The sequence below is a fragment of the Macaca mulatta genome, chromosome 20 (assembly GCF_049350105.2).
Source record: "Macaca mulatta isolate MMU2019108-1 chromosome 20, T2T-MMU8v2.0, whole genome shotgun sequence".
NCBI classification, from domain to species: domain Eukaryota; kingdom Metazoa; phylum Chordata; class Mammalia; order Primates; family Cercopithecidae; genus Macaca; species Macaca mulatta.
In genome coordinates, this window is record NC_133425.1 from 24,425,754 (window position 1) to 24,450,221 (window position 24,468).

A 24,468-nucleotide genomic window follows, 5' to 3' on the forward strand; every position below is an offset into this window, starting at 1 on the left:
TCAATCAACCATCGCAAAAATTTTACAGTTTAGTAGTTTTTGACTTTTTTGGCTACCTCTGGGATACCCAAGAGATAAGATACACTCTCCTATATAGCAGGGCTCATTTGGGATATGATTTTTACTGGGGTCAGGGCAGGGAGGGGATTATTAATAATGATCATTGCCTTCATAATGTCCAATATTTTTTGGATGCTTATTCTATGCCAGGAACAGAGATATGTTACATACACTATCCCATTATAGGATTCATTTACAGATTGGACCCACACTGCCTAGGTTTACATTCTTGCTCCAACTCTTATAAACTTCAGAGGCAAGTGGCTTTTTGTGTGATCTTGGGTGGCAAGTGGTTTTTTGTTTTGTTTTTGTTTTTGTTTTTGTTTGAGACAGGGTCTCGCTCTGTCGCCCAAGCTGGAGTGCAGTGGTGTGGTCACAGCTCACTGCAACCTCCACCTCCCAGGCTCAAACCATCTTCCCCTTCAGCCTCCCAAATAGCTGGGACCACAGGTGCACGCCACCATGCCTAGCTAATTTTCATATTTTTTGTAGAGATGGGAATTTCACTGTGCTGCCCAGGTTGGTCTTGAACTCCTGGGTGCAAGTGATCTGCTGGTTTCTGCCTGCCAAAGTGCTGGGATTACAGGCGTGACTCACCGCACTCAGCTGGGCAAGTTTCTTAACCTCTCTGGGCCTCATGTACATAACAGGCATATTAATGGTACCTGCCATGTAGAATCATTATGAGGGTCAAATGAATTAATGCTTGTAAAGGGTGCAGAGAGGTGCCTGGCATACAGTACTCATTAAGTATCATCTCGCTGATTTCCTTGCAACCACCTAGAAAGGCACTGATATGCCCATTTTCCAGGTGAGAAAAATGAGTCTTGGAGACCTGTGTTAACTCTTGTGGTCGGTCTTTGAACCTAGGTCTGCCTGCTATCACAGCCTTGTTGTAATCACTGCCAAGGAAGGGAGGGGGCACAATGAAGCGATGACATGATGTTTAGGAGACACAGAACTAGGAAGCATCGCAAAAGGCTTCTTTTTCCACTCTCCTCTTCCTTCCTGAATCCGTTCCCCATGTTAAAAACGGAAATATGAAGGTCAGCACAGGTGAACCACTCAGCAAGTAAGAGACTACACCAGAGGTGGAGTTCAGGCCGGGCTGCTTCAGGGTGCAGAGGGAAATCCAAATAGGTACCTTGTTGTGAGCTGCGGGCCAAGTCCTGACTGTGTTTTCTTGAGCAGGGCTTGTTTTCTGTGCTGATGTTGGCCTGGATCTTCCTCCCCATCTACATTGCTGGTCAGGTGAGTCGGGGAGCGTTGGCATGCTGTAGAATTGAAAGATGCTTTGGGAATCTCAGCCCTGCAGTCCCTCCCTCATCCCGCCATCCGTCCATCCTGCCCATGGTCATCCATCAGACTGCCACTCAAAGGCCCCAGTAAAGGGGAGGGATGATCCACGGGTGAGACAATGAGAAACCCGGTCCGTAGCACTTCCTGCCAGTAACCAACATCCAAGGCACACAGAGGGCATTTGGAGGTTGGAAAAACTATGGGCCCCCAAATTTTAAATACCCAAAACACAAATGTAAAGCTCACAATCTCTTTTAAGTGCTTAAATCACAATATGTTTCTGCTATATTTTTTTGAGAGAGGGTCTGGCTCTGTCCCCAGGATGGAATGCAGTGGTGCAATCTTGGCTCACCTAGTCTCACCAGCCTCCCCAGCAGCTAGGACCACAGACACACGCCACCTCACCCAGCTAATTTTTGTATTTTTTTTTTTCTAGTAGAAAATACAAAAACTCCACCACATTACCCAGGCTGGTCTTGAACTCCTGGGCTCAAGTGATCTGCACACCTCAGCCTCCCAGTCTGAGTAGCTGGAATTACAGGCATAAGCCACCATGCCCAGCCTATGTTTCTGCTTTCTACTAAAAAATAAAAATAAAAATGAAAGTATATAGCTCATGCCTGTAATCCCAGCACTTTGGGAGGCCAAGGCAGGCTTGAGGCTAGGAGTTCGAGACCAGGCTGGGCAACATAGTGAAAACCTGTCTCTACTAAAAAAATACAAAATTAGCCAGGTATGGTGGTATGCACCCATAATCCCAGCTACTCAGGAGGCTGAGAAGCCATGAGAATTGCTTGAGACCAGGAGGCAGAGGATGCAGTGAGCTGAGATCACGCCACTGCACTCCAGCCTGTATGTGTGTGTGTGTGTGTGTGTGTGTGTGTGTGTGTGTATATATATTTAAATCGTATATATATTTAAATATATATATATTTAAATCATATATATATTTAGAAATCATATATATAATTCAGTGACTTTTTTTTTCTTTCTTTGCACACAAAACTATAATAATTGAGCTATTTCTGTCTGGTACAAAATGTCAACATTTTAGTTACAAAATAATGCTGCTTTTGACTCTTTGAAAGCATTTTTGGTGGGTTTTTTTTTTTTAAACAGAGTTTTGCTTTTGCCCAAGCTGGAGTGCAATGGCGAGACCTCAGCTCACTGCAAACCTCTGCCTCCTGGTTTCAAGCAATTCTCCTGCCTCAGCCTCCCAAGTAGCTGGGATTACAGGTGCCCACCACCACGCCCAGCTAATTTTTGTATTTTTAGTAGAGACGGGGGTTTCACCATGTTGGCCAGGCTAGTCTCGAACACCTGACCTTGTGATCCACCTGCCTCAGCCTCCCAAAGTGCTGGAATTACAGGCGTGAGCCACCATGCCTGGCCTGAAAAGCAGTTTTTGAAAAATCATCTATGATCTCACTGGCAGCATTGCATCATTCATACTTTCTTAATTCTGTTCTAGATGTTCTACTGCACGTGGCAAGATCACACAATATCACAGTGTTGTTCATAAAGCAATAACTGATTTTAGCTTTTTATTATGGAAATGTTAAAAAATACACAAAGTAGGCTGGGCATGGTGGCTCATGTATGTAATCCTAGCACTCTGAGAGGCCGAGCTGGGTGGATTGCTTGAGGCCAGGAGTTCGAGACCAGCCTGGGCAACATGGAAAAATCCCATCTATACAAAAAATACAAGAATTAGCTGAGTGTGGTGACACACACCTATAGTCTCAGATACTCAGGAGGCTGAGGCAGGAGGATTAGGATCACTTGAGCCCGGTAGGTTGAGGCTACAGTGAGCCATAATTGTGCCACAGCACTTCAGTCTGGGGGACAGAATGAGGCCTTATCTCAAACACACACACACACACACCGTGCGTGCGCACGCACGCACAAAGTAAAAAAAGCTTGGGAATCAGAAATCATGTTAAAAATCCTTCAGGCTGGGTGCAGTGGCTCATGCCTGTAATTCCTGCACTTTGGGAGGCCAAGGAGGAAGAATCACTGGAGTCCAGGATTTCAAGACCAGCCTGGGCAACATAGCAAGACCTCATCTCTACTAAATTTTTTTTTTTTTTAATTAGCTGGGCCTGGTGGTGAGTGCCTGTGGTCACAGCTACTCAGGAGGCTGAAGTGGGAGGAACACTTGAGCCCAGGAGTTGGAAGTTGCAGTGAGCTATGATCACTCCACTGCAGTCCAACCTGAGTGACAGAGAATAGCAATTCTGTGTTAAGGGCAGGGGTATATGGGTAAGTAACCTCCCTTGGAGGTAATCCCAAAAGTCTAAAATGCGAGACCTTTGGTGAGCAGGGGGCCTGGGTCTGCTCCTGACCCCTGTGGCTAGCTCCCATGTAGACAGAGCATCTGAGGTATAACAACACTGGACTGGAAGTGAAGATCTCCGGGTCAATGCATCAAGAAAGTTATTGAGCGCCTGCTACGGGAAGGCATATATAATGGTAGAGATGCAGGTAAGTGAATATTTAGGGTTGCCAGACATTCTCACCTGATGGCTTCCATTTTCTCTGGCAAACAGAAGATAATGTCATCAGCTGAGAGTGAGAAAGGAACTTGTGAAGCTTAAGGTTGAGAAGATGCAAAGTTTGTTGTTTTTGTTTTATTTTGTTTGTTTGTTTTGAAATGGAGTCTTGCTTTGTCACTCAGGCTGGAATGCAGTGGCACGATCTCAGCTCACTGCAAGCTCCACCTCCCGGGTTCAAGCAATTCTCTGCCTCAGCCTCCCAAGTAGCTGGGATTACAGGCACCCGCCGCCATGCCCGGCTAATTTTTGTATCTTTAGTAGAGACGGGGTTTCACCATGTTTGTCAGGCTGGTCTCAAACTCCTGACCTCATGATCCACCCACCTCAGCCTCCCAAAGTGCTGGGATTACAGGCGCGAGCCACTGCGCAGGCCAGATGCAGAGCTCTGAAATGGCTGCAGTAGTTGTTTGTAATAGAAAAACCTGGGAACAACCACCATGTCCATTAACAGGGAACTGGATGGCCAGGCTATACTACTTCATGCTGTGACAAAGGATGAAGTCCATAGAGGCATGCTAATCTACAAGCTATTGTTAAATAAGAAAATAAAATCTCCCGGATCTACACATCCTTTGGGCAATATCTTACACATACACAAAGGAGAGGTTAAACCCAACCTAGATAATAAATGCCAAAGTGTTGAGAAAAGTTTAAAAGCTACCCAATTTGTTTTTATTAGGACATGAAATAAGCACTCAGAAAAGCAATGAAACACACACACACACACACACACACACACCAAACACAAAAATGCAACCTGACAGATTATTGTTAAAGGAACACCCACATCAAGACAGAAAACAATGTCAGCCTGGTGCGGTGGCTCATGCCTGTAATCCCAACACTTTGGGAGCCTGAGGCAGGCAGATCACTTGAGGTCAGGAGTTTGACCAGCCTGGCCAACATGGTGAAACCCTGTCTCCACTAAAAATACAAAAATTAGCCAGGCATGGTGGCGGGCGCCTGTAGTTCCAGCTACTCGGGAGGCTGAAGTGGGAGAATTGATTGAACCCAGGAGGCAGAGTGAAGTAAGCCAATATCACACCACTGCACTCCTGCCTAGGTGACGGAGCAAGACTCCGTCAGAAGGAAAAGAAAAGAAAAGAAGAGAAAGGAAAGGAAACGAAAGGGGAAGAAGGAAAGAAGGGAGAAAGGAAGGGAGGGAGGGAGGGAGGGAGGGAGGAAGGAAGGAAGGAAGGAAGGAAGGAAGGAAGGAAGGAAGGAAGGAAGGAAGGAAGGAAGGAAATATAATGTCTCTTGCAAGCCTTTAGAAAGTCACAATGCTGACCGGGCACAGTGGCTCAGGCCCAGCTCTTTGGAAGGCTGAGGTGGGAGGATTGCTTGAAGCCAGGAGTTTGAGACCAGCCTGGCCAACATAGTGACACCCCCATCTCTACCAAAACAATTAAAATAAAGAATTAGCTGAGACTGGTGGTGTGTACCTTTAGTCCCAGCTAGTCAGGAGGCTGAGGCAAGAGGATGGGAGACTGAAGCAGGAGGATTGATTGCTTGAACCTAGGAGATCAGGGTTACAGTGAGCTATGATCGTACCACTGCACTCCAGCCTGGGTGACACAGCGAGACCCTGTCTCTAAAAAAGAAAAATCACAAGGCCTTCCTCTCTCTTTGGCTTTCCTATTAAGTAGTTATTTCCTTGCTTTTCTTTTTTTTTTTTGAGACGGAGTCTCGCTCTGTCACCCAGGCTGGAGTGCAGTGGCCGGATCTCAGCTCACTGCAAGCTCCGCCTCCCGGGTCCATGCCATTCTCCTGCCTCAGCCTCCAGAGTAGCTGGGACTACAGGCACCCGCCACCTCGCCTGGCTAGTCTTTTTTGTATTTTTCAGTAGAGACGGGGTTTCACCGTGTTAGCCAGGATGGTCTCGATCTCCTGACCTCGTGATCCACCCGTCTCGCCCTCCCAAAGTGCTGGGATTACAGGCTTGAGCCACCGCGCACGGCCCCTCCTTACTTTTCTTTACAGTTTTAATTCTGCATACCTGAACAGTATAGTTGAATTTTACTTTTTTTGGTGAAGGGTGGGTTATAGATAATTGAAAACTGGAGTAATTTTTTTCTTTTATTTTGAGGCAGAGTCTCGCTCTGCTGCCCAGGCTGGAGCGCGGTGGCGTGATCTCAGCTCACCGCAACATCTGCCTCCTGGGTTCAAGCAATTCTGCCTCAACCTCCCAAGTAACTGGGATTACAGGCGGCCACCACCACGCCTGAATAATTTTTGTATTTTTAGTAGAGACGGGGTTTCCCCATGTTGGCCAGGCTGGTCTTGAACTCAGGTGATCCACTCGGCTCAGCCTCCCAAAGTGTTGGGATTACAGGTGTGAGCCACTGCACCCAGCTTGGAGTAATATTCTTTTGTTACATGTAGCTGGTGTCTTAATTTTCATTGCTATGCGGTATCGTGTAGTATGACTCACATCCCAATATGTTTGTCTATTCTGTTGTTCATGGGCATTCAAGTTGCTCCCAGTATTGGTCTATGACAGACAACACTGCTGTGAGCATTTTTATAAATGTGTTCTTCTGCACATAAACATGTACTGATGAGAAAATCTACCTATGAGTGGAATTTCTAGGTCCTTGGATATGTTCATCTTTGGCTTTACAATATATTGACAAACATTTTCCTGGAGTAGTTCTATCCATTCATATTCCCACCAACAGCATATGAAAATTCCCTTTCCTGAAATTCACTGTATCCTTGGTGACATTTTATATTCTCCAACTTAAAGATTCTTGTGAATTTGGTGCATGTGTAGTGATATCTCACTGCTTTTTAAAATTTTTGAGACAGAGTCTCGCTCTGTCGCCCAGGCTGGAGTACAGTGGCATGCCCTCAGCCCATTGCAACCTCTGCCTACCTGGATTCAAGTGATTCTTGATTCTCCTGCCTCGCCCCGTCCACTGCCACACACACACTGCCCCAGTAGCTGGGACTACAGCCACCAAGCCCAGCTAATTTTTGTATTTTTAGTAGAGACGGGGTTTTGCCAAGTTGGCCAGGCTGGTCTCGAACTCCTGACCACAGATGATCCTCCCACCTCGCCTCCCAAAGTGCTGGGATTACAGGCATGAGCCACCACACCCGGCCATCTTACTGTTTTTAATTGGCAACTCTTTTTATACATTTTCCGGCCATTTGGATTTCCTCTTTGAGGAAGTAACTTGTCTAGGACTTTTGCCCATTTTTCTACTAGGTTATACGTCTTTAAAAAAATAATAGAGATGGGGTCTTACTGTAGCAATAGAGATGTTGCCCAGGCCGGTGTTGAACTCCTGGGCTCGAGTGATCCTCCCACCTTGGCCTCCTAAAGTGCTGGATTACAGGTGTGAGCCATCGTGCACAGCCTCACAATTAAATCTATTATCCACCTAGACTTTATTTTTGTCTAACATATGTATATTTTTTGAGGCAGGGGCTCCCTGTCACTTAGGCTAGAGTGCAATGGCATGATCACGGCTCACTGCACCCTCGACCTCCTGGGCTCAGGCTCAAGCGATCCTTCCACCTCAGCCACCTGAGTAGCTGGGACTACAGGCACCTGCCACCACACATGACTAAATTTATATTTTTTGTAGAAATGAGGTTTCACCGTGTTGCCCAGGCTGGTCTCAAACTCCTGCACTCAAGCGATCCTCTTGCTTCAGTTTCCCAAAGTGATGGGAACCAGCTGCGCTGGGCCCCTCTCCTCCCTTCTTAAGTATCAAATTGAGAATCTCAGGAAGACCATCTGTGCTCTGAGTTGCAGGAGCAGGAGCAGATGGGAAGGGCTGGTGTGGGGGAGGTCACGTGCTGGTGGTGAAGTCAGCTGGTGGTGAAATCTCAGCTCTGGCCCTCAGGTCACCACGATGCCGGAATACCTACGGAAGCGCTTCGGTGGTGTCAGAATTCCCGTCATCCTGGCTGTACTCTACCTATTTATCTACATCTTCACCAAGATCTCGGTAAGGTGGGGACAGAGCCTGGCCACACCCATGCAGCATGGGGAGAAGATAAGGCACAGATCTCTGCTCGGGAGTGTCTCCTCCCTATCCCCTTTCTCCTCCTCTTTTGTAGGCTGCAGGGAGGTTAGAGGAAGATGGGATGTGGGGAGGTAAGCGTGGACAGAGGAAAGTGGGAGAAAACGGTCGGGTGCAGTGGCTCACGCCTGTCATCTCAGCACTTTGGGAGGCTGAGGCGGGTGTATCACTTAAGGTCAGGAGTTTGAGGCCAGTCTGGCCAACATGGCGAGACCCCATCTCTACCAAAAAATATGAAAATTAGCCGGGCGTGGTGGCTCATGCCTGTAGTCCCAGCTATTCGGGAGGCTGAGGCAGGAGAATTGCTTGAGCCGGGGAGGCAGAGGTTGCAGTGAGCCGAGATCACACCACTGCACTCCAGCCTGGGTGAAAGAGCGAGACTCTGTGTCAAAAAAAAAAAAAAAAAAAAAAAAAAAAAAAAAAAAAAAGAAGAAGAAGAAGAAGAAGAAATTCGGAGAAAAGGTAGAGGAAAGGAGAGGACTTTCTCTCCTACTCCTGCCAAAACTTTTTTGTCAACATCTAAGGATGGTGTGGGTTGATCAGTGGGACTCCAAGAACCCTGTCAACCCTTGAATAGGACTGTTCTCTTCCTCCTGGAATTAGATAGTGATCAACTGTTTATCAGATGTGCTGATGGCTGATTGTGCCTGCCGCACCCTGACCTTTGGATAGGCAGATCTCCTAGGAAGTGGCAAAGAACAGGTGTATTGCAACCTCCAGACACGTGCCCCTCAGCAGAAGCTGTCTTCGCTTCCAGCCAGGGAGGAGGGAGGAGCTTGTCCTATGGGAAGTGGTGAGGGGGGAGCAGAAGAGGTTCCATTCAATCCAAATAACAATAAGTGAATTTACGCCAGCTCCAGACTGCAGGACAGACACACAGGCTCCTTACTAGAATGTTCACTTGCAGTCTGGTGGGAAGCTACAGATGTGGGAAGCCTTCTAGGGGAAGTGACATTCCAGGAGGAACTTACAGTTAGAGAAAGGGGACTGGCCCTCCAGACGGATGCACCAGCACAAGCGAAATCTAGGAGGCCCAGGCACACATGACTTATTGAGAAACAGAGGGTATTTCAGAGTCTGTGGAGGTCTGGGAGTATGAAGTGGGTATTTAGCCTCATTTATTTAGCCTTTATCCTGGGGGCAATGGGGGAGTTACTTAAGAGTTTGAGTGGGGAGGAGAAGGATGAAGTGATCATGATGGTATTTAATGAAGGTTGCCGTGTGGAAGATGGAGTGGGAGAGGACCAAAAGCAGAAGCAGAAAGACGACTGAGGAGGCTGCTGTATCAGCCCAGGGCCTGCAGGGCTCCAGTTTAAGACCCCTGATCTGGGATGCAATGGATGAAGAAGGGATGATGTGTGACTCTTCTGTGTTTGTCAGCATCTGGGCTAGGCCCTGATCCCAGGGAACCTGGGCTGCAAATGTCCATTCATTCATTCGTTCATTTGTTCATTAATTCATTTGTTCATCCATCAACCTCCTTTCTCCACAGGTAGACATGTATGCAGGTGCCATCTTCATCCAGCAGTCTTTGCACCTGGATCTGTACCTGGCCATAGTTGGGCTGCTGGCCATCACTGCTGTATACACGGTTGCTGGTAAGACTGAACAAAGGCTAACACCTGGCAGAGGTGGTGGGCAGGGGCTGTGGGCCACTCTACCTTTTCCTTGCCCATCTTCTGATATTCCATTGTGCTAAGACCCATTTATTCATTAAACGTCACTCCTTTACCTTAGATAAAAAGATTTCTCCTGACCATTATCCAAAGGAAGGGGGTTACCTGATAAGATAAAGCATTTTAGGTCAGGCAAGGTGGCTCACGCCTGTAATCCCAGCACTTTGGGAAGTCGAGGCAGGTGGATCACTTGAGGTCAGGAATTCCAGACCAGCCTGGCCAACATGACAAAACCCCATCTCTACTAAAAATACAAAAATTAGGCCAGGCACGGTGGCTCACGCCTGTAATCCCGGCACTTTGGGAGGCGAGGCGGGTGAATCACGAGGTCAGGAGTTCAAGACCAGCCTGACCTACATGGCAAAACCCCCTCTCTACTAAAACTACAAAAAATTAGCCAGGCGTGATGGCCTGTGCCTGTAATCCCAGCTACTCAGGAGGCCAAGGCAGGATAATTGCTTGAACCTGGGAGGCAGAGGTTGCAGTGAGCCGAGATCGCATCACTGCACTCCAGCTTGGGTGACAGAGCGAAACACCGGCTCAAAGAAAAAAAAAAAATTAGCCAGGTGTGCTGGCAGACTCCTGTAATCCCAGCTACTTGGGAGGCTGAGGCAGGAGAATTGCTTGAACCCGGGGGGCGGAGGTTGCAGTGAGCCAAGATCGTGCCATTGCCCTCCAGCCTGGGTGACAGAGCGAGACTCCATCTCAGAATAAAAAACGATAAAGCATTTTTAAAATGCACCACAATGGCATAATGTTTTTTCCCATTCATGTACCCCAGAACTGTTTCTTGAGCACCTACTAACTGCTGAGCCATGTGCATTCACAGGCACAATACAGGCTGGATAATAAACTACTGCAATCCTGGAGCCTGAGGGCAGGTAAACTCATCTCTCCCCCTCATACCTGTGTCCTAGAAGAGTGCCTGGCACGCAGTAGGGCCTTGAGAAGCACTTGCTTTTAAATATTCATTATCTCATCTTCCACTCTATTTTCACCCTTCTCTGCCTCCTCTTGGCGTAATTTAACTCATTCCATATGTATGTGTGTGTCTGTTTGTGTCTGTGTGTGCCTGTGTGTGCACAGACAAAACATACTGTATCTATATATTATGCTGGTATCTGGTATCTATATTATGTATATAGTATTATACATAATGGTATCTATATATTATGGTATCTCTATATTATGGTATCTATATATTACGGTATATAATACTGTATCTATATATTATGTACCTTGTATCTATATATTATGTATTTACGTATACGGGTATGTGTATATGGATATACATTTCCTACTGTGTGCCAGGGAGTGAGGCACAGGTGTAAACAAGACAAATCTCTCTACTCTGGAGGAACTTATTAAGTGAGGATGGGAGACAATGAACAGGGAAATCAATAAATAATGTCAGGCCAGGTGTGGTGGCTCACATCTGTAATCCCAACACTTTGGGAGGCCGAGGTGGGTGGATCACCTGAGGTCAGGAGTTCTAGACCAGCCTAGTCAACATGGCGAAATCCCGTTTCTACTAAAATTACCAAAAAATCAGCTGGGCATGATGGCACACGACTGTAATCCCAGCTACTCAGGAGGCTGAGGCAGGAGAATCACTTGAAGTTAGGAGGCGGAGGTTGCAGTGAGCCAAGATCGCACCACTGCACTCCAGCCTGGGCAACAGAGTGGAACTCTGTCTCAAAAATAAATAATTAAATATATCAGTGTATATTATTATAACCTGATAAGTGCTATAAGGAAAAATTAATTAGGGTGAAGAGATGGAGGAAAGGTTCTTTTTTTGTTGTTGTTGTTCTTTTTTTTTAACATAGAATATTCAGGTAAGGCCTTTCTAAGGTGATATCTCAACCAACTTTTTTTCACCTTTGACTTTTATTTTAGATTCAGGAGGTAAATGCAGGTTTGTTAATGGGTACATTACATGATGCTGAGGTCTGGGGTACAAATGGATCCATTAGCCCAGGTAGTGAGCAGAGTACCCAGTAGGTAGTTTTTCAACCAGTGTCCTCCTCCCTCTCTCCCCCCTCTAGTAGTTCCCAGTTCCCTTATTCAAGTCCATGAGTATCCAATGTTTATTCAGTTTCCATTTATAAGTGAGAACAGGTGTGGTGGGCCAGGCGTGGTGGCTCACTCCTGTAATCCCAGCACTTTGGGAGGCCAAGGTGGGAAGATCACCTGAGGTCAGGAGCTCCAGACCATTCTGGCCAACATGGTGAAACCCCTTCTCTACTAAAAATACAAAAATTAGCTGAGTGTGGTAGCGGGCACCTGTAATCCCAGCTATGCGGAAGGCTGAGGCAGGAGAATCGCTTGAACCGAGGAGGCAGAGGTTGCAAGGTTGCAGTGAGCATAGATTGCACCACTGCATTCCAGCCTGGGCAACAGAGCAAGACCCCGTCTCAGAGAAAAAGAAAATAAACGAATAAGTGAGAACATGCGGTATTTGGTTTTCTGGTCCTGCATTAATTCACTTAGGATAAGGGCCTCCAGCTGCATTCAGGTTGGGCTGCAAAGGTTATGATTTTGTCCTTTTTTTGTTTTGTTTTTTTGTTTTTGTTTTTTTTTTGAGACGGAGTCTCGCTCTGCAGCCCAGGCTGGAGTGCAGTGGCCAGATCTCAGCTCACTGCAAGCTCCGCCTCCTGGGTTTATGCCATTCTCCTGCCTCAGCCTCTCGAGTAGCTGGGACTACAGGCGCCTGCCACCTCACCTGGCTAGTTTTTTGTATTTCTTAGTAGAGACGGGGTTTCACTGGGTTAGCCAGGATGGTCTTGATCTCCTGACCTCGCGATCCGCCCGTCTCGGCCTCCCAAAGTACTGGGATTACAGGCTTGAGCCACCACGCCCGGCCTGATTTTGTCCTTTTTAATGGCTGTGTAGTCTTTCATGGTGTATCTGTACCATATTTTCTTTATCCAGTCCACTGTGAATGGGCACCCGTGTCAATTCCATGTATTTGCTGTTATGCATAGTGTCGTGATGGACATATGAGGGATGTGTCTTTTTGGTAGGATGACTTCTTTTCCTTTGGGTACATACTCAGTAGTGGGGTTGCTGGTCAAATTCTCAGTTCGATTCTCAGTTCTCTCTCCACAGTGGCTGAACTAATTTATACTTTGTATTAGTCAATTCTCACACTGCTATAAAGAACTACCTGAGACTGGATAATTTATGAAAAAAAAAAAGAGGTTTAATTGACTCACACTTCCACAGGCTTAACGGGAAGCATGGCTCGGAGGCCTCAGGAAACTTACAGACATGGTGGAAGGCAAAGGGGAAGTAAGCACGTCCTACCATGATGGAGCTGGAGAGAAAGAGTGAAGGGGGAGGTGCCACACACTTTTTTTTTTGGCGGGGGGGATGGAGACTTACTCTTTTGCGGCTGGACTGCAATGGTGCGATCTCAGCTCACCGCAACCTCCGCCTCCTGGGTTCAAGCAATTCTCCTCCTCAGCCTCCCAAGTAGCTGGGATCACAGGCACCTGCCACCATGCCCAGCTAATTCTGTGTTTTTAGTAGAGATGGAATTCCTCCATGTTGGTCAGGCTGGTCTCGAACTCCCAAGCTCAGGTAGTCTGCCCGCCTTGGCTTCCCAAAGTGCTGGGATTACAGACGTGAGCCACCGTGCCTGGCCTAGTGCTACACACTTGGAAACAACCAGCTCTCATGAGAACTCTATCACCAGACAGCACTGGGGGATGGTGCTGAACCATTAAAATCACCCCCATGATCCGATCACCTCCCACCAGGACCCTCCCCTAACATGTGGGGATTACAATTCAACATGAGATTTGGGTGGGGACACAGAGCCAAACCATATCACACTCCCACCGACAGTGCATCAGCAGCATTCCCTTGTCTCCACAACCTCGCCAACATCTGTTATGTTTTGACTTCTTAACTGGTTTTAACTGTTTAAAGCTGTTCTGGTCAGGCGTGGTGGCTCACACCTATAATCCCAGCACTTTGGGAGGCCAAGGCAGGAGGATCACCTGAGCTCAGGAGTTCGAGACCAGCCTGGCCAACATGGTGAAACCCCATCTCTACTAAAAATACAAAAAAATTAGCCGGGCGTGGTGGTGGACACCTGTAATCCCAGCTACCGGGGAGGCTGAGGGAGGACAATTGCTTGGACCCTTGAGGCAGAGGCTGCAGTGAGCTGAGATCGTGCCACTGCACTCCAGCCTGAGCGACAGAGTGAGACTCTATCTCAGAAAAAAAAGAAAATTAAAAAAAAAAAAGAAAAAGAAAAAGAAAAAAGCTGTTCTGGCTGGTGTGAGATGATATCTCATTGTGGTAGTGATTTTTTTTTTCTTTTTTTGAGACAGCGTCTCTCTCTGTCACCAAGGCTGGAGTGCAGTGGTGCAATCTTGGCTCACGGCAACCTCTATCTCCCAGGTTCAAGTGATTCTCCTGCCTCAGCCTCCCGAGTAGCTGAGACTACAGGTGCCAGTCACCATGCCCGGCTAATGTTTGTATTTTTTGGTAGAGAAAGGGTTTCACTGTATTGGCCAGGCTGGTCTTGAACTCCTGGCCTCAAGTGATCTGCCTGCATCAGTCTCCCAAAATGATGGAATTACAGATGTGAACCACTGCGCCTGGCCTGTAATCTGCATTTTTTTGATGATTAGTGATGATGAACATTTTTCCATATCTCAGCCAAGTTTAAATAACACCCACCAGCAATGCAGAGGAGGAGAATTCCAGACTGAGGGAAGGGCTGCAGTAAAGACTCTGAGATGAGAGCCTGCCTGAGCAAATGGTTATGCAGGCTGTGTCCTATTCCGCTCCAGGTGGTGCCATTCACACCAACCAGAGCACTGTGCTAAGCAGCAACCCTGGTGGTGAGAGTGGGATTGGAGAAAAGGGCAGGGACCAGAGCTTTGAAGGAAACAAAATAAGCCTAGCATTTGTTCTAAGTGCCATGGAATACCATTGGATGCTCTAAACAGAAAATTGACAAAATCTAACATATGCAAAGTCCCCTGATACAGAAAGACCTTGGCTGAGTTCTCAGAACTAGCAGAAGCAATGTGCCTGGGGCAGGGGGAAAGGGGAGGGCAGGCTGCCACAGCGGATGAATGTTAGTGTTCCTTGTTTGGAGGTCTGTGTTCCCCATTAGACTGTAGGCTCTCTGAGGGCAGGGAACATGCCATTTTGTTGGCCTCTGCATCCCTACCATATAGAACTTGGTGGGGAGCTCACCGGCTATTTGGTGAAAGACTGAACAAAATGCTCCCCACAGTGCCTGGCATAAGAGAGACCCTCATCACTGTTAATACAGAAAGGATGGTGGATTAAGTGGTACCCAACACCAGGACCTCACCACACTCAGGCTGACTCACTGCATGAGTGAATGGCAGGGAACTGGGGCCACAATCAAAGCCAGGTCTCCTCCCCTTGGTGAGAGAGCCCTATTCTTGCTGGCAAGGAAGGAGGGATCCCGGAGAGCACCACACCCACGGGCGCAGGGTTTTAAAATTGTGCAGTGACTGTGCCCTCTAGTAGACATGTTTCTACGCATAAGTGTCCCTTCTCCTCATGAAGGAAGAAGAACAGAGGTTTAAGGAAGAGACTGGAAAGATTGCTCTGTCCAGATGCGGATGGATTTGCTACCAGTATCATCATTAGGAAGATTTTTTTTTTTTTTTTTTAGATGAAGTCTTGCTCTGTCGCCCAGGCTGGAGTGCAGTGGCGGGATCTCGGCTCACTGCAACCTCCGCCTCCCGGGTTCATGTGATTCTCCTGTCTCAGCCTCCCGAGTAGCTGGGACTACAGGCATGCCCCACCACGCCTGGCTAATTTTTGTATTTTTAGTAGTGACAGAGTTTCACCATGTTGGTTGATCTCAAACCCCTGACCTCAGGTGATCCGGCTGCCTCAGCCTTCCAAAGTGCTGGGATTACAGGCGTGAGCCACTGCGCCCAGCCCATTTAGAAGATTTTTGAAGGTGGCAAACTCAATAAGAATCCTCTGAGGCACCACCATGATTCTCTTCAGGAAGTCTAGGGGGCCTCTGAATCCCTAACACTCACATCCTTTATCCAACCTTAAAAATAAAGATATTGACTGGGTGTAGTTGCTTACACCTGTAATCCCAGCACCTTGGGAGGCCGAGGCAGGAGGACTGCTTGAGTCAGGAGTTTGAGCCCACCCTGGGCAACATAGCAAGACTCCATCTCTAGAAAAAATTTAAAAATTAGCTGGGCGTGGTGGCTCACGCCTATAGTCCCAGCTACTTGGGGGACTGAGACGGGAGAATCACCTGGGCCCAGTAGGTCTAGGTTGCAGCGAGTTATGATCACGACACTGTACTCCAGCATGGGTTGACAGAGTGAGACCCTGGCTCTGAAAAATAAATAAACAAATAAATAATAAATAAATAAAGGTATTCAGAGCTTGGGGACTGTGGCCCAAGCACCACTTCCTATATCAGTTGAAAATTGCTAGCCAGGCGTGGTCGTTCACGCCTGTAATCCCAGCACTTTGGGAGGCCGAGGTGGGTGGATTAGGAGGTCAGGAGATGGAGACCATCCTGGCTAACACAGTGAAACCCCATCTCTACTAAAAATACAAAAACATTAGCCGGGCACGGTGGCAGGCGCCTGTAGTCCCAGCTACCAGGGAGGCTGAGGCAGGAGAATGGCGTGAACCCGGGACGCAGAGCTTGCAGTGAGCCAACATCACGCCACTGCACTCCAGCCTGGGCGACAGAGCCAGACTCCGTCTCAAAAAAAAAAAAAAAAAAAAAAAAAAAAAAAAAAAAAAATTTGCTGTGTTAAAAAAAATACCCTCAAATTGAGGGGCTTGAAAAACCAATGGTTTATTATTCCCCAGAAGTCCGTGGGTTCCCTGGGTGGATGTGTGCTGGTCTCACCTGGCTTTGTGAACTATAGTTCGGTGGCAGGTGGAGCAGCTGGCTGGAAGAGGATGGCCTCACTCATATGGCTGGTGTTAGCTTGGGCTGTTGACTGGGCTTCCCCTCCATGGGGGCCCTCTTCCTCCATTAGGTTAGGCTGGGCTTCTTAAAGCAAATGGTCTCAGGGCAACAGGAGAGTAAGTGCAGAAGCTGCAGGGACCCCCGAGGTCCATACCACTTCCCCCACATTCTATTGGTCAAAGCAAGTCACATGGCCAAGCCCGTGTGAGAAGTAGAGACATCAACTTCACTTCATCATGAAAGGAGCAGCAAAGTCACATTGCAAAATGGGCGTGCACACAGGGAGGCGTGATCGTGGCCATCTTTGCAATCAATCATCACTAAGAAATCTCCCATCAGGTCCTGGTCTTCCAGGTTCCCTTGGGAACCCAGAGTAATCCCTTTTCATCAGACTCCCTGTGTTCATCCCACCAGGTGGCCTGGCTGCTGTGATCTACACGGATGCGCTGCAGACACTGATCATGCTTATAGGAGCGCTCACCTTGATGGGCTACAGTAAGTGGGGTCCCCGGGTCACTTGGGTGGAGGACAGCCCCTCTCTCCAGCAGGGATATCTGCTCTCAACACAGTGAATGGCAAACCCAGCTCTCAAAGAGCATACTGCTGGGGAATTTTTGTCAGAGGTGCTTGGCTTGAGGCACGGTTATTTTAGCTAGAAGAGAACTGTGCTTATTGTGGAAACTTACTGTTTTTGTTTTCATTTTTTTGTTTTGAGACAGGGTCTTGCTCTGTCAGTCAGGCTGGAGTGCAGTGGTGCGATCATAGCTCGCTGCAGCCTTGAGCTCCTGGGCTCAAGTGACTCTCCCACCTCAGCCTCCTGAGTAGCTGGGACTACAGGTATAGGCCATTATGTCCAGCTAATTGTTTTTTCCTGTTTTTTTGTAGAGATAGAGTCTCACTATGTTGCCCAGGCTGATCTCAAACTCTTGATCTCAGGTGATCCTCCTGCCTCAGCCTCCCAAAGCCGCCCCACCTGGCACTGTTTTTTTTTTAAGTAAAAGTTAATATCTTTCTATACTAATATGGAAAAATAACTGAGTGAATAAAGAAAAGAATGTGAAGAGACAGCTTTTCCTTACAGAGGTTTTTGTTGTTATTTGTTTGTTTTGAGATAGGATCTCACTCCGCCACCTAGGCTGAAGTGCAGTGACACAATCTTGGCTCACTGCAACTGCTGCCTCCTGGGCTCAAGAGATCCTCCCACCTCAGCCTCCCAAGTAGCTGGGCCCACAGGTGTGCACCACCACTCCCAGCTAATTTTTTTTCATTTTTTTTTAATAGATGGGGTTTCACCATGTTGCCCAGGTTGGTTTCAAACTCCTGAGCTCAAGCAATCCACCTGCCTTGGCCTCCCGAAGTGCTGAAATTACAGGCATGAGCCACCGCATGCAGCCTACAGAAGCTTTAAACTCTAGCACTAGCCCACACCTAGACTTTAGCAATTCGTTTCAAAATATTTGCCCAATTCTTCGTACCAGCTTGTATGGTGATCCTGTCTTTGTTTTGCTGCCAATGGCCATGTCTCTTTGGAGGCTCCTGTGTTTTCTGAGATCTCAGGCCAGTTGGTTGCTCTATGGCCTCACCTCTCTGATAGGTTCAAGGGAAGTTATAATTTTGTAGATTAGCCAACTTCTTATTATTGTTAAGGGGGGAACACTACTCTTCACAGGTTTCTATCTTTTAGAGGTAAGCCACTCATTAAGCCTTAAAGACTACAACAAAAGCCGAGTGTGGTGGTTCACACCTGTAATCCCAGCACTTTGGGAGGCCAAAGCAAGAAGATCACTTGAGCTCAGGAGTTTGAGACCAGCCTGAGCAACCTAGTGAGACTGTGTCTCTACAAAAAATAAACATAAACTTAGCCGGGTGTGGGGGCATGTGCCTGTAGTCCCAGCTACTTGACAGGCTGAGGTGGGAGGATGGCTTGAGCCTGGAAGGTTGAGGCTGCAGTGAGCCGAGATTGTGTCACTACACTCCAGCCTGGCCAACATAGCGAGACCCTGTCTCAAAAGAAAAAAAAAAAAAGGCTATGAAAACTAATATAGAAAACACAGAAAAGTAAAAGGGATCATAATCCTGAAAGATGGCAGAATATAGTGCTGAAAATTATATATTTTAGGACTCAGAAGAAAATATTAGAAGAGCGCCATGCTTGGAATCCTGAACTCTATGAAACATGTATGAAAGATAGAAGTAGAGGACAAACTGAGATGAAGGGAGAATAGAAGCGGATAAAAAGGAAAAAGATTAGAGAAGATTACAACACATTTTCTAAAATTTTCTTTAAAAATTAGCAGAATTAAACTCCCCACAGGAGGATGTAAAGAGCAGAACAAACGCTAAAGAAAATCAAACCCAGGATGAAAACAAATAGGAGTTTTGTGTTTTTTTTAGACGGAGTCTTGCTCTGTCACCAGGCTGGAGTGCAGTGGCATGATCTTGGCTCACTGCAACCTCCACCTCCCAGGTTCAAGCGATTCTCCTGCCTCAGCTTCCTGAGTAGCTGGGACTACAGACATGTGCCACCACGCCCAGCTAACGGGGTTTCACCATGTTCGCAGGGATGGTCTCGATCTCTTGACCTCGTCATCTGCTGGCCTCAGCCTCCCAAAGTGCTGGGATTACAGGCGTGAGCCACCGCGCCCGGCTGAAAATAAGTAGGAGTTCTAATAAAATGCAGAGAAAAGGGATAAATAATAAAATTATAAAAGAAAAGATGACAAATATGAAAGACAGAGAGGAGAGATATACCATTTGAGAAATGTTTATTCTTTTTCTTTTTTCTGTTTTTTTTTTTCTGAGAAATGTTTATTCTTAGAAAAAAGATCAGAAAAAAATGGAACAAAGTAAATAATTAAATTAATCACAAAGGAAAACCTTTCTTACAAGGAGGATGATATATCTAGCTAGGTGTAAAGGGTTTGCTGTGTCTTAGGCAAAATCAATGAATGAGATCTCCAGGTAGAAGCATTATGAACAAAATGTGAAGTATAGAATAATTTTTAAATACTAAAGAATACAGAGAGGTGGGAAGATCATTTGAGGCCAGTAGTTTGAGACCAGCCTGGACAACAAAGCAAGACCCCACTCTATGAAAAATGGAAAATTAGCTGGGTATGGTGTGCACATCTATGGTCTCAGCTGGGGACCGGAGGATCAGGGAGCTTGAGGAGGTTGAGGCGGGAGGATCGCTTGAGCCCAGGCGCTCGAGGCTGCAGTGAACTATGACTGCACCACTGCACTCCAGCCTGGGTGACAGAGTGAGACTCTGCATAAGAAAAAAAGAACCCAGACAGTAAAAATGTAGTGAGCTAAAAATAATAAAACAAACTGGTCTCATTCCCCTCCTTCAAAACAATAAAATGCCAAAAGACAGTGGAACAAAGGCCACAGATGTGTTTTATGGGAAAAGTAGTATCCTAAGTAAGGATCGGATACCTAGCCAAGTGCCCTGTTTACCAGGGCTGCAGAAATATTCTGAACTATGCAAGGACTTAGTAAAAGGAGGACCTATGTGCCTGTCTTGAAGATACACGAGAGAAACAAACAAAATCGAGAGTTGGTATTATGACTCAAGAGAAAATGGTAGTAAATAATGATCCAGTTAAAATTATTATAGATCTGAAAAATTATCTGGTCAAGGCAAATGTTACATAAAGAGTATAACAATTTAATAAAAATTGGATGTAAAACCCTGTTTTAGTAACAAAAACTTTAAAATGTTGGGAGAGATAGTATGCTACATTTCCCATCAAATAGGAAGAAAAACATCTTGAAGAAGAAATACTGAACTCCAAGCAGACACTCATATAAATCTAACCCTTTATTTATATAGGAAATATGTGTGTATAAGTTTTTTTTTTCTTAAAAGAGAATAACAAGAAATCACAACCAAACGGAAAGAATAAAAGAGAATGCAAAGTAATAGTAAAAATATCAGTTATCACAATACAAGTAAATGGAATAAAATTCCCTATTGAAAGACAAGGCTTCTTACAAGCAGTTATCAATCTATGTGGCTGTTTGTTCTGTTTTCCTTTTACTTAGCTATATATTATTTATTTTCTCAACAAAACTCAAGATTTATAGTTTGAGTTAAGAAAATGTAACTTGATACAATTTGCAAGTGGCACATATAAAACAAAGTATAACATAAGGCAAAAAGCAATAAATGGGGATAAGTAATTTTTGAAAATGTAAAATTCATAATAAAGATATAACCTTTGTTTATTAAATAACATTGCAACAAGATACACAAAGTAGAAGTTGTTATAAGTTAACAGAAACCAAAACAGTACTAAAATACCTTAACAGAACAAGAACATAATGAGGATTTAGAAGATATAAATTCTACAAATGAATAAGCATTCTCCTAACCATGAATGTGTATTTTTCCAGCATTCATAGAATCACCCGCAAAAATTAATCATTGAAAATTTTTTTTACAAAACTGTGTATAAAAACATTGTTCAGATTATCTTACTCATATAAACCAAAAAATTTAAACTCATTAGGGGAAGTGTAAATTTTTTAAAAATCTAGTTATTTAGAAATTTAAAAGCCATCTCCTAAATAGTGCCTGGGTCACAGAGAAAATAAAAGCTGCAATTACAGACTATGCAGAAAAAATGAGAACATTACATTTCATTCTTAATAAAGTAAAAGCTGTACCTCTGTAAAAACATTTATATTCATAAATATGAAAGCCCAATTTAGTGATTTAGAAAAAAGAGTTACTCCAATTACTCTAATATCTATTTCTTTTTCTTTCCTTTTTTTTTTTTTTTTTTGAGATGGACTCTCGCTCCGTCGCCAGGCTGGAGTGCAATGGCGCGATCTTGGCTCACTGTAACGTCCGCCTCCCAGGTTCAAGCGATTCTCCTGCCTCAGCCTCCCGAGTAGCGGGGATTACAGGCGCACACCACCACATCCAGCTTATTTTTGTATTTTTAGTAGAGACAAGGTTTCACCATGTTGGCCAGGCTGGTCTCAAACCCCTGACCTCAGGCGATATGCCCACGTTGGCCTCCCAAAGTGCTGGGATTACAGGCATGAGCCACTGCACCTGGCCTTTTTTTTTTTTTTTTTTTTTTTTTAAGACAGAGTCTGGCTCTGTTACCCTGGCTGGCATGCAATGGTATGATCTCGGCTTACTGCAACCTCCGCCTCCCGGGTTCAAATGATTCTCCTGCCTCAGCCTCCCAAGTAACTAGGACTACAGGCATGCACCACCATGTCTGGTTGATTTTTGTATTTTTAGTAGAGACAGGGTTTCCCAATGAGGGCCAGGCTGGTCTTGAATTCCTGACCTCAGGTGATCCACCCGCCTCAGCCTCCCAAAGTGCTGGGATTACAGGCGTGAACCACCTCGCCTAGCCCAATATCTATTTCTTTGAAAAGAACCATAAAATGCAGTTGCAAATCAAACCAAGAAAAAGAGAGAAAACAGCGTAATTTGGAATGAGAAAAGAAACAAAATACAGGTCATGTGCAGTGGCTCACGCCTGTAATCCCAGCACTTTGGGAGGCTGAGGCAGGAGAATTGCTTGAGCCTAGGAGTTTGAGACCAGCCTGGGAAACACAGTGAGAGCCATCTCTACAAAAACTTTAAACTCGCTAGATGTGGTGGTACATGCCTGTAGTCTTAACTACTCTGGAGGCTGAGGCAGGAGCACCACTTGAGCTCAGGAGTTCGAGGTTACCGTGAGCTATGATTGTACCACTACGCTCCAGCCTGGGTGACAGAGTGAGAACCTGTCTCTAAGAACAAACAAAATAACAAAACCTGAAACCATCATTGGACCTCCTGAGAGGTCTTACCTTATTTTTTTATTTTTATTTTATTTTTTATTTTTTTGTGACAGATTCTCGCTCTGTTGCCCAGGCTGGAATGCAGTGGCACAATCTCGCCTCACTGCAACCGCCACCTCCCAGAGTGATTCTCCTGCCTCAGCCTCCTGAGTAGCTGAGATTACAGGTGCTCACCACCATGCCTGGCTAATTTTTGTATTTTTAGTAGAGATGGGATTTCACCATGTGGGCCAGGTTGGTCTCGAACTCCTGACCTCAGGCGATTCACCCCCCTCAGCCTCCCAAAGTGCTGGTATTACAGGTGTGAGCCACTGTGCCTGGCCAGTCTTACAATTTAATGAAGCAAATAAATAAATTACTGTGTCACATTTTTAATATTTTGATGGTTCAATATATTTGATTTCTTTGCAATCCTATGTTTTTTTGCATTATTTAGAAGTATTATTCTGAGAAGCAATTGTAGGAGGGAAGGGAAGACTGGAAATCTCACTGGGAAATCAACCAACAAGAGGCAGATCAATAGGAGAAATGGCATACAAATTTATTAGCACGCACAAGGGAGAATTACGGAGTGATTTCTCAATATCCTAATGTCATATAGATGTTTCTATACTGTACTTCTTTTTTTTTTTTTTTTTGTGACCGAGTCTCACTCTGTCACCCAGGCTGGAGTGCAGTGGCCGGATCTCAGCTCACTGCAAGCTCGGCCTCCCGGGTTTACGCCATTCTCCTGCCTCAGCCTCCTGAGTAGCTGGGACTACGGGCGCCTGCCACCTCGCCCGGCTAGTTTTTTGTAATTTTTAGTAGAGACAGGGTTTCACCATGTTAGCCAGGATGGTCTCGATCTCCTGACCTCGTGATCTGCCCGTCTAGGCCTCCCAAAGTGCTGGGATTACAGGCTTGAGCCACCGCGCCCAGCCTATATAGTACTTCTTAAGGAAAAAGGAGACGGACAAGTGTCGATGATTTCAGGGAAGTAGTAAATTATTTTTAGGGGAATTCGATGGGCTTAAAGAACATACAATGGCCTGGGACAATGGCCAGGAGTATCACTTGAGGTCAGGAGTTCGAGACCAGCCTGGACAACATGGTGAAACCCCGTCTCTACTAAAATACAAAAATTAGCCAGGCATGGTGGCACACACCTGTAATCCCAGCTACTCAGGAGGCTGGGGCAGGAAAATCAATTGAATCTGGGAGGCGGAGGTGGCAGTTAGCCAAGATTGCGCCACTACACTCCAGCCTGGGTGACAGGGCAAGACTTCATCTCAAAAAAGAAAGAAAGAAAGAAAAGAAACTTGGATAGACACATTTATTACTTTGTGGTGGAGGTTTCATGGGTGAATACTGATGTCAAACATCAACTTTTACACTTTAAATATATGCAATTTATGGTTAGGTCAATTATAGTCCAATAAAACTCTACTATTAATTTTTTTAAGTTAAAAAAAATGTGGGGAGGAGGCTAAGAACCCTTAAGGGGATCAACATTTTTTGGTAGCTCTGGTCCTGCTAGAATTTCACCAATCTCCAGCCATCTCCTCATCACTTGCCATGGTCCAATCTGAGTTCCTGGAAAACAGGCTTCCTCTGAATTCTAGGTTTCGCCGCAGTTGGTGGGATGGAAGGCCTGAAGGAGAAGTACTTCTTGGCCCTGGCCAGCAACCGGAGCGAGAACAGCAGCTGCGGGCTGCCCCGGGAGGATGCCTTCCATATTTTCCGAGATCCACTGACATCTGATCTCCCGTGGCCAGGGGTCCTGTTTGGAATGTCCATCCCATCCCTCTGGTACTGGTGCACGGATCAGGTACAGGACAGTGGCCTCAGCAAGCTTTTTCCTTCTCTTTGCTTCTTTCCTTAGGGTGGCTGAAGTTGGTACTTTTTTCTTCCTCCACCTCTTCTCTCATTTGCATTTTCCCTGCTTCCTTGACTCCTTCCTCCTTTCCATTGCTCTACATGCTATTTTATTTCTTGATCTTGTGAATGTGAACAACAAATCCAAAGCTGCTGATATTTGCAAAGGGGAAAACTCAACACTCTGCTTTTTTTTTTTTTTTTTCCTGAGACAGGATCTTACT

At 45.8% G+C, this 24,468-nt stretch overlaps 1 protein-coding gene and 1 long non-coding RNA gene across 17 annotated transcripts in view; one reads left to right on the top strand and one right to left on the bottom strand.

The window, feature by feature from the left end:
• SLC5A11 (solute carrier family 5 member 11) overlaps positions 1-24,468 on the top strand; it is a 91,345-nt gene that overhangs the window by 40,319 nt on the left and 26,558 nt on the right. For 11 of the 16 annotated variants that reach the window (XM_077986597.1, XM_077986596.1, XM_015125824.3 and 8 more), the window contains 5 exons: positions 1,252-1,311; positions 7,769-7,873; positions 9,441-9,546; positions 16,994-17,074; positions 23,992-24,197. In XM_077986597.1, the coding sequence (XP_077842723.1) occupies positions 1,252-1,311; positions 7,769-7,873; positions 9,441-9,546; positions 16,994-17,074; positions 23,992-24,197 (558 nt within the window). The remainder of the gene's footprint in view (positions 1-1,251; positions 1,312-7,768; positions 7,874-9,440; positions 9,547-16,993; positions 17,075-23,991; positions 24,198-24,468) is intronic. The other 5 variants (XM_077986600.1, XM_077986604.1, XM_077986607.1 and 2 more) reach the window with 3 other exon arrangements.
• LOC144338146 (uncharacterized) lies at positions 11,432-13,887 on the bottom strand. Its single transcript, XR_013411992.1, has 2 exons — positions 12,458-13,887; positions 11,432-11,789 (listed from the first exon to the last, which is right to left on the bottom strand). It is a non-coding gene; the product is annotated as an uncharacterized LOC144338146 (long non-coding RNA).